This window comes from Sciurus carolinensis, chromosome 11 (genome assembly GCF_902686445.1).
Source record: "Sciurus carolinensis chromosome 11, mSciCar1.2, whole genome shotgun sequence".
NCBI lineage: Eukaryota > Metazoa > Chordata > Mammalia > Rodentia > Sciuridae > Sciurus > Sciurus carolinensis.
This window is the reverse complement of record NC_062223.1, coordinates 123,721,444-123,732,484: the sequence shown is the minus strand read 5'-3', so window position 1 is coordinate 123,732,484 and position 11,041 is coordinate 123,721,444. Positions and strand designations below refer to the sequence as shown.

The window sequence follows — 11,041 nt, the reverse complement described above, 5'->3', positions numbered from 1 at the left end:
TAGCCTATACTATTATACACTTAAGCTTATATCAATGGTCAAAAGAGGTGAGGAAGAACAGAAAAGCACTGGGTGTTGAGAGTAGGGGCAATAAAAAGAAAGTGAGTTTCCCCCAAAGTAAACCATTTAGACATTTTAGCTTAATATTGCACTTGAACTTGAAACTACTCTTAAAAACAAGTAAAAATAAAAGATAAAATGTATGTTTAAAATTACCATTTAAAATGTGTTATTTTCTACACAGATCTGGAGAGCATTCACCATTCAAAACTTTTTTTAGGGCTTCCTTGACATCCTTGTTCCTAAGACTATAGATGAGGGGGTTAAGCATGGGAATCACTGTGGTATAGAACACAGAGGCCACCTTCTCCTGAGTTGGGTCACTGCTAGCTGGTTTAAAATACATGAAAATGATGGAGCCATAGAAGATCCCAACAGCTGCAAGATGGGAGCTACAGGTACTGAAGGCTTTGAACTTTCCCTCAGCTGAGTGTATACGCAGGATGCTGGAAAGGATGAAGGCATAAGAGATGAGGATGGCTAGAGCACATGCAAATACATTAAATGTAACCAGAACCATCACCAGAAGTTCCCTGATGTAATCTCTTGAGCAAGATATACTCAGAAGTGGGAGGATATCACAGAAGTAATGGGGAATGACATTAGTTCCACAGAATGAGCAGCTAGATATGTAGCTAGTATGAACCAAAGCCCCAAAGGCCCCCATTGAATACACACTGGTGACCAGTAGCAAACAGACTCTGTGGGACATGGTGACGCTGTAAAGCAAGGGGTTACAAATGGCAACATAGCGATCATATGCCATGGCGGTCAGCATGTAGGAGTCGTCAATACCAAAGAAGCAGAATACAAAGAGTTGCACCATGCACTCAGGAAAGGATGTAAAATTCCTCTCTGACACAAAGTTCACCAACATCTTGGGGATTATGACAGAGGAGTAGCAGAGATCTATGAAGGACAAGTTACTGAGAAAATAATACATGGGGGTGTGAAGCTGAGAGCTGATCCTGATTAAAATGACCAAGCCCAAGTTTCCCAACATGGAGACCACATAGATCAATAGAAACAGAAAGAAGAGAGGGAGCTGGAGACTTGGGAGATCTGTTAAGCCCTGGAGGACAAATACAGTTGCTGAGGAATGATTTCCTGTGCCCATTCTCTCTGTTGTTAAAGGTGGAGTAGTGCAAAGGGGACGTTCTCACTGGACAAACATTGTTATCTGGTAACATTTAGCAGTTTGAGATCTGAGGAATGACATAATTTCCAACTGACCCAGAATTTTATAATCCAATCCCAACAGGCTAAAATCTACTTTTAATTTAGTTCTTCTTGTGATGGTGATCCTTCATTTGGCTTCAACTTTTATTACTCCCATATGACATTTACAAGAGAAACATTTAATCTCTACAAATGGAGCTGTAGTTGTTCCTGTGAATGAAAAATAACTTCACAGAACTGTTGTTCCATTGAGTTGGTTTTCTATCCACAAAAATTCGTGTCCTCGTCTGATGTCTTGGAACTTGATGTCTTACTGATGCCCCTTGAATTTTCCCTTTGACTTCAGCATCTGTTCCCAGCTCACTCAGCCTCTGACTCGAATCTCAAAGATCTTTGTTCTCCTCCAAGCTTTCCACCTCCCCTCTGGGTTCCTGGTTTCAAGTTTGCTGTTCCTTCTTCCTATTCATGTTATGATACAGATATGGGAGGAATGATGCCATGATGGGGATGAGGAAAGAAGGCAGTGCTAGACGGGAGCCATTGTCATGTACTCAGAGACTGAGGAGAAGGAGAGCAATAGCCAAGCAAGGTGCTGCAGCGATGGAGATCTCTCAGGTGCCAGGTGAAGGTGACGAGCATGGTATTCACTTCATTATATGTTCAATACAACCCAAGATGGACATAGAGCTCTTGTCTCCACTTTATAGGTGTACTGAGTCTGATTGACAAACAGGAAAAAGATTAAGTAAGCACTTGCTTGAAGGTAATATTACTTTCACAATTTTACAGACGGATTTATGTAAAATTTCTGAGGTCACCTAGTAAGCATGAGAGCCAGGACTTTCATCTTGTCAGTCTTATTTAAAAACCAATGTGCTCTATAAAACATTTTTCCCCCTGAACCTTAATACATCATGATAACTTCTGCACAACTCTAGTTATTATGTGACTCATTATTATTAGTTCTAAATTATTTCTTTTAATATTTTCTTCCTGTTGTTAGAAAATACCAGGGGAGTCTTATACACTTTTTAAGCATTGGTAGTATTTTTCCCTCAGGTGAAAATAAGATTGTATTGTTCCTTTAATAGCTTTAAAGTGGAAAAATCAGAAATGGAATACAAGTATGTGCATGCACACACACACATGCTATCCTGTGAAACATTACCCCTCAGTTCCTACAATGTAGATGTGTTACAAAACAACAACAACAAACTCTTTTGGGCAAAATAACATTTGGATAGAATGTGAGTAACCTTATTCTCTAATGTTTTTCAGAACAACTCCCTCTGGTCAAAACAGGCTCACCAGTGTTTCACAGATGTCCCCCTTTCCTCTGTGATTTTGCTCTTATTCCTGTGCCTGTTCCCATTTATACTTCCACACCATCATCCACTTTTCTCAGTTATTTAAAAAGTCTTGCTCTCCAGGAAAGTTCTCTGAGTTCCACGAAGTTTCTTTTGCTATGATTATTCCTTCCCCCAAAGCTACTTTTTAATTTTTTAGGAACGCATATACTTTATTATACTTGTGTTTTTATCATGTGAAGTGGAAAAGAACTCAGGTCTTAAAGTCGAATGAAACTGGATTTATTTTCAGGCAGCTTTTGGCTTTGTGACCCTAAAGAGTTTATTTTTCCTGTTTAAATCCATTTCTTTATATACAAAAGAAAAATAATTTCTATCATATGTTGCTTTTAAAATGGTTCATTCGTTTATTTATCTAAGACTGCTGAGAGTCTTATCTTCAGTGTCCTGAAGATAAAATATTAAATGACACAGATTCCTGCTCTCATGAAGCTTATATTCTAATAGAGGAGATTGATAGACACAGGAACATATAGAATTTAGAATCAAGTAGTGAGAAAATATTATAAATAAAACAACTTTGTAAAGGGAACAGGTTAGCAATTAAGGAGAACAGTCCAGGCAGGACTCTTAGGAGGTGAATTGAGCTGCATCCTGAATTCAGGATAGCTGCCTCCCTGTTTCAGTCAGAGGAAACATCAAATTCAAAGGCTCAGAAAGAGCACACCTGGCATGTTTGAGGATCATCCAGGAAACCAATGTGGTTGCAGCAGAGAGAACAAGAAAGAGAAGGATAGTAGTGGGGCTAGGTGCCAGAAGTTGGTCTTGTTGAAAAACCATGAATCTCATTCTAGGTGTGATGAGACACTATTGGAAAGTTTGCCAAAGGTAGAGTACTGTGCACTCTGACTCATATTTCTTAAAGGGTCACTCAGTCTTTGGTTTTTCTGTTGAGAATATCCATTAAGAAGTCTCATAGTACATTCAGGAGTCGCATAAACAAAGTGTGCTCAGTTGCAAGATGATTGCTTCAGTCAGACTGGTAATGGTTGAAAAGGTTAAAAAGAAAAAAAGGCAGAGTAATCTGGTGGGAGTGGTACATGTTGAATATGGTGTTTGAGAAGAGTAGCAGGTTTTGGATCAATGGTGTGGGCTTAGGATGGTTACTAATGGTGTTAGACAAGCAGGTTTGGAAGGTATTTTTCTGCTTTGCCCATAATAATTTTTATACTTATTATAAAACCAAATGGATATGTTAAATAGGAAATTTGATATACAGGTTTAGAGTCCAAGGGAGATTTCTACCTGGGACATGTTTTTTCTAAGTCATCAGTGCATATATGGTATTTAAAACTATGAAACTGGATGAGATCACCCAGGGAAGCTCTTTGCAAAGACCCTATACCAATGGTGGGTACATGGAAAGTCACCAGTAAATTTTTGGTACTGCTGTTTTTACTGTTATTAGCAGAAATTATGCTGGATAGAAAGGATGTTTAGAGCCTCTTCTTTGTTCTATTTTCTATTCCTTTTTACTTCTTTACCTTCTTGAATAACTCACCACTGCTGTAATTCCAGAGTAGTAGTCCAACTGAGCATCTGTCATAGTGGATTGGAAACATCGAACACAGACTCTGGAAACTAGAGGAGACCCTGTGCCTATTTGTTCTATGTTCTATCTTCCTTCAACTTCTGCCTACATAATGACTTCTGTACACTTCCTAATTTTTAATTTCTTATAGTATTCAAAGTAAGTAACTCATCCAGCCATACACAAAATTGTTTTATATTTTCTTTCAATTCTTTGTCTTTACTTTGGTTGCATTTATGTTCTTAACATTTTTGTTTTTTATATACTTTTAAATGATGATTATTACAAATAAGGGAAAAATTGAGTACAGTACCATGTTTCCATGTTGATATACATCTAATAAATAGTTTAAAAATATTCCTGTGTGGAGTATGTCATTACCAAACATGATTTGGCATTCCTTGCCTGCCTAGGTATTAGATACAAAGATTCTTTGACATTTCCTCATAGATTAGGAACCCAGCCTCAAAAGATTTTTATTATTTGTGATAACAAACATTTAACTTATTGAACATCCAGGTGGAGGATTCTCAAAATTATAAATAAGGGAGAGAGGAGGAAGCAGAAAGATCTTCTGAAGTAGTGCAAACAGAGACAATGCTAGCGATGCCCTCCTTTCATTTATAAGACTTACTTTCTAGACACTTATGAATTCACTGTTGGGAAAACATAAAGTGTGGAAGGGCATCATTTTTAACCCTGGATGCAGTTGTTAATGAAGTGAGGAACTTTTTTATACACAGATTGACCAATTTTTTAAAGAAACTGGATTTGTAGGTTAATATTAGTGTCCTTTTAGTAACAGGAATTTCTGATTTGAGTAAAAATTGTAATATTATGTTATTTAATGCATCTGGGAATATAAATGTAAAAGTTTAATACAATAAGAGATATTAACAGGAACAGGAATTAACTTATAATGGGGAAGAAAGTCAAGTAAGTGGAAGGAGAAATGGTCTCTGCAAGCAATTTGTACCCACCTGTCTGCCATGAAGCAGAGTGCCTGCCTGCTCAGTCTTTTTCAACAAGGAAAAACCATAGCATAGATGAGAAGAATTTTAATCATCTTTCAAAGTTAAATTTTAACCACAGTATCTTACCAAAGCCAGGTAGAACTTTGTGACTTACCTGAATATTGTTACCAGGGAAAGTGCTGCTGGTCTCCTATGAATTTTTAATCCTTATTCACATAACATATATATATGTGAATACACACACCCATGTGCACACATGCATACACCCAAATACAGAATTATTAAATAGTTTTATCATCAAATACTAAGAGCCCAGTACCTTTCAGATCCTGGAAAAATAGTAGAATTGACTCTGAATAAGAGTTCAAGGACTAGTAATGAAGAGAAGAGTCTAAGATCGATCTAAGCAGAGCAAGAAATATAATTCTACAGACCTTTATTTTTCTACTCTTAAAGGGAAATTTTATTTGGATTTGTTTGAACCTCCTGAGATGATTGCAAGTCGACAGTATCCATAGGGACTTGTCATTCCAGTAGTTAGATGCTATAGGGAAGAAAAAATTACAAAGTGTGTGTTTGTTGGCAATATAGCAGCATTCCTATGAATCCCTTGAGTGTTTAAAACATAAGATAAACATTTTCTCCTGAGTGTTAGGAAAATTAGTAATGCTTCCATAATAAATACCATGCTGTTGTCAACATGTGGAAAATTAAATTTCTTAATAAAAACCAAAAAGTACTTTCTCCTTAGCATTTTAAATTTTCTGTAAATTAGCCTAAACTCACTTGATCTTCTCCAAACATGGGAGTAGTTTGTTTAGTTGCTAGCCCATCTGTCATTTTGGAATATTAAGTGAGAAAAAGAATAAGCGACCTATTTCCTTTTGTAATGTGAATATAACCAGTTTCTGAGGCATTTTATCAAAATGTTGTGTATCTATGGAAATTTTCCAGCCCTGGTCTCGTATGCAATTTCCAGCTCTGATCTACCTTCAGACATTAACTTTCGGCCAATCTAATTCATTGTGAGTTGTCTTTTCCTTTATCAAAAATTTAAGAGCTCTCTCAGGGTATAATTGACACTCAATAAATAGCATACTCAAGCATTATGATTCTAGATAAATTTGTCATATGTATTTACCCAGGAAAGTATCCCCAAGCTGAGAAATGAACATATAAACCCCCAAAGAACTTTTCTCATGTTCTGTAGTCCCTTCTTCTGAACCTTCTTCCACTCCCCCTTCAGTAATCACAAATCCACTCTTGTCACTGCAGATTAGTTTGCACTTTCAATAATTTGGAATATTTGAATATCTTTTGAATCTAATTTTTATTTAAGGCAAACATGTTACCTGTTAAAATTATATAAAGGCAGAACTTTCATAGAAAAAAAGAAAAGTGAAATAAAATCTAAAAGAATAAAATGAGAGCCTCTGATGTGTTTGAGGATTAAATGTAACTGTTGATTTAAAAAATAAATTAGTATTTGGGCTGAACTTTAGACTAGACATGGTTTAAGACATAAATAATGAATTATTGAATTAGAAGTTATCACTACAATTACTGAATTAGAAAAAATGTTGGTCCTAAGGATTAACTCAGAATGCAGCAATGAGAAAAATAATTTAAAAGTGTAATCAGTAGTTTGTAGACAAGGAAAATAGATAGGAGCCTCTACTTTTCATCTAAAAGGCTGTCTAGAAGAGAATGGAGAGAGTTCTAGAAAGCAATACTGGAAAAGAGTTCAGAAATATTTTTTTCAATATCAAAGTAAGACAAGAATTTTAAGTGGAAAACTAAATTATATACATGTATTTTTCTGAGAAATCTTTATTGATTCATGTATTCTTTCCATCTTTCCTCTGAATTTTTGAATATTCATACTAGATATTTTAATGTTATTTTCTGCTAGTTTCAATATACACATTTTCTCTGGTTCATTTCCAAAGGAAAAAAAAGGTGACATTTTTTCCTTAAATGGATCATTTTCTTGATTTTTCATATTATACACACAGATACTGTATATACTTATTTAGGAGGAGGGCATATAAGACATCATGTAGAAGACACTGGGAATTGGAGAATATTTATACTTAGCTCTTTCTCTCAGATTATAGGAGTGCTTTCCTATATCTCATAGCTAAACTGAGGGAATGATTATTTGTCCACCAAATGCTAGCTGATCTGTGACTGAGAAAATTTAAGAAAATTTAAGTGTTCTCTGGTTACTCCAACTCTCATCCCAATCCTCCACTGTGCCAGGGTATTGATAACTTTTGCCATTATTGCTGTAATTTTCCCTATACTCTACAGTGTACTGTGTTGCTAGCATTTTTTGGATACAGGTATTTAATAAATCATATATATACTTAATACTTTATTGTAAAATATACTTGTGTTAGAAAATTTTGTCTAAGTGTAGGCTAATGTGAGTGTTCTCAGCACATATAAAATGTGCTAGGCTAAGCTATGATGTCTTGTAGTTTATGTGTCTTAATAGTATTTTCAACTAACTATATGTTCAACTTACAATGGGTTTATTGGGAGGAAACTGCATCATAAATCAAAAAGTATCCATACATAGTGTATGATTCAATTTATTTCAAATATAAGAAAAGACAATAATCAATCTATGGAGGCCAAATCCAAAATGGTGACTGTCTGTGTAGGAGGTACATGTAAGATGATAAAAAAGCACTAAAGGACTTTATGTGGTGATCACAATAGTCTATATCAAGGATTAGCAATTTTTTCTCTAAAGAATCAGGTAGCAAATATTCTAAGTTCTGTGAATCATAGGTTCTCTATTGCAACTATCATTTTTTTTCCCTCTAGGAAAGTAGACATGGATATTATTTATTATTATTATTATTATTGTTATTTTTATTATTATGGTACTAGGGGGTTAAACCCAGGGATGCTTGATCTCTGATCTACAATCCCAGTCTTTTTCTTTTACCTTAACAGAGGATCATACTAAGTTGCTGAGGCTGGCCTCAAACTTATAATCTTCCTGTCTCAGCCTCCTAAATTGGGATTATATGTGTGTGACACTTTTCATGGCTTGAGATTTGAATTTTATGGTTTTTTTTTTCATTTTTGCAACAACTTGAAAATGTAAAAGACAATCTTAGCTCAAGAACAATACTAGAATTAGCTGTGAACTGGATTTGGTCCATGGGACAGCTTGTACCTCCATTTTATATCTGATGGGTGTACTATTAACTTGGGTGAATTTATTCATCAAAAATCAGTAAATTGGTGTTTGTTTCTGCTATGTTAATTATTTTTAAATATACCAACATAAGTCATCATATGATAAAAGACAAGCTACTAAGTGGAAAGGATGATTGAAACATATACCCACAAAAAACTGATATCTAGAATTGTAAAGAACTCCCACAAACTAAGAAGAAAAGGGCAAGTAGCCTAACAGAAAACCAAGAAAAAGACAGGAGCAGCCAAATCATACAAGGAACAGGAATCTCAAAAGCCAGTGTGCAAATGGAAAGAAATGGAACGTCATAGAAGAAGCCATGTGTGAGAGTTCAGGACGCCACATTCAAGGACTTCTTGCTGTTCTGGAAGTAATTTTGGTCTTGTGAAATCCTTTTTAGTTAAAAGGACATAAGTAAATTGGGAGACAGTAGACCTGGGCTCCAGATTCACTTGTGAGGTTACATTTCTGGCTGTCCTCATCTGTAAAGGCATCCTGCTCCAACCCTTCCTCATAGGATCATTGTGAGAGCAAGATGAGGAAGAGGTGTGAGCAGATTAAACAATCTATAAACTTGACACTTATCATTTAGTATGATTTCTCTGGCAGGCAAATATGAAATCCTTTCTTAAGGGTTAAGATTTTCTTTTCTAAAATGGACACAGGGATATTGTATATTTCTTTCTCAGGAAATTATTAGTTTTATGATTATAAACCTCAAATAAGAGTCTCGAGATTGAAAATTTCAAAAAAGCAGTTATTTGTAATACTAGATCAATATATATAAAATACGCATACATTTCTACACACAGATTACAATTTAATGGGGTGCAGTAGCTTCATCCACAAACACTGATCCCTCACGAACATGCACAGTGTCTTTTAACAAGGCTGAAAAGGACAAAATACAGTGCTTCTCAAATCATGGACAGGGAGCACCCAAGATGTCTTGGGAAACCTCCAGTAGTATATAAACAGGGATCTTTTCTTTACAGACCAAATTTGGCTTAAAAAAGTGATGAAAACCCAGCAAGTAGAATATAATAAGGACTTTTGAAAATTGCAGCAACTCTCTGTCTTTCCCATCTCATGCTGTGTCCTCAATATTCTTTCTTATCTGCCTTTGAAGTTACTTTAGTGGAAAATCTAAGAATTGCCAAAAGAGCATAGAACCAGGACTTAGAAGATATGAATTGGAAACCTGGCTCCACCACAAAATGCTTTATCCTCCATCTTCCACAATCCTACCAAGGTACTTTCCTAGATTTTGTGAAGTGCATCATCAGGAGAAGCCTGGAAGTCTATTCCAACAGCCCTGTAGAATGATAGTCATGACCTGGCATGTTAATTGTGGTGTAGACTGTTCTCAGTCTCACAAGCTTAGAATCTTGACTTAGTTTGCACATAGACAGGGAACAAGAGTTTTGGGGGGGAATAGAGTTGACAGTGGCCAAGATGATAAACATTAGCAGAATGTTATTTTTTAAAATGACAATGAAATAAGAATACTTGAAGGTATTATCCATCTTCTGATTCTATGTAGCAAGTGAGCACATTGATTAAAAAAAAAACAAAACTGTTGGTTACAGGCACTTGTATAAAGCGGGCTGTATGATTTGTTCTTTTCCTGTGGAGAAACAACCACCACAAAAAAAAAAAAAAAAAAATACAACTGATTAGGTTGGAAAATGGAACAAAGTGGAAAAAAATCATCTGTCCTCAAGCTATCTAATGGAAGGAATGTGATTTATGCCAGTATAAATGTATTTGAGAAGTGATTACAACAGAATCAAACATTCTGACATTCTTGATTTATCTACACCATCACGTTTCACATCTCCTCACTTTATTATCATCTCTAGAATTGAAAGTTTTAACAATGAATTTTGCATAAAAGAAAAACACAAGCCTGTGGCTATAAAATTTTGGCCAATGGATGCATTAGTAGAAATCACAATGCTGTCATGATATAGAATGTTTCTGTATCCCCAAGTATTTCCCTCAAGCTCTTTTTCAGTCAGTCCCTGAATCCTCTAAAGCAAAGGTTGTTCTGTTTGTTTCTTATTAGATTAGCTTTGCCTGACCAGGCACTTCAGTGGAACTGTTTGTGTAGACATGTCCTTTTGGACTCAGCTTTGTAAGTTCAGTGAGATTTATCCATGTCGCTGTATATATCAATGATTCATTCTTTTCATGACTTCGTAGGATTTTATGGCAGGAATATACCCTCTTTGTTTATTTCTCTACCAGTTATTGGATATTTGGGTCATTCACACTGTTATGAATAAAGGTGTTGTAAATACTCTTGTACTACTCTTTTGTGAAAATGTTTTAATTTATCTTAGAAAAAATAATACCACATGGTTTCACATGTGGAATCTGAAATTAATCTCATAGAAGTTGAGAGTTGAATGGTGGTTACCAGGAGCTGAGGATAGGAGGGGAGGACAGTGGAGAGGTTCAACAATGGGTACTAAGTTGCAGTTAGATAGAAGTGAGATTCTAATGTTCTATTGCACAGCAGAGTGATTATAGCAATAATGCACTGTACATTTCAGAAACCTACAGAAAGGATTTTGAAAGTTTTTGCCATAAAGAAATGATAAATAATTGAGGAGATAGTTATATTTAACCTTATTTGAACATCAGAGAATGTAATAAAAATTTCGTTACCCAAGTAATATGAACACTTTTATGCTTTTATTAATCAGTT

General features: G+C 35.4%; 1 protein-coding gene across 1 annotated transcript; it reads right to left on the bottom strand.

Annotated features, from left to right (window-relative positions):
- Nucleotides 1-229: 229 nt before the first annotated feature.
- LOC124959694 (olfactory receptor 8D2-like) lies at nt 230-1,177 on the bottom strand. The gene has a single exon (XM_047518038.1). The coding sequence runs from the start codon at nt 1,175-1,177 to the stop codon at nt 230-232; it is 948 nt and encodes a 315-aa protein (XP_047373994.1).
- Between the last annotated feature and the right edge of the window lie 9,864 nt (nt 1,178-11,041).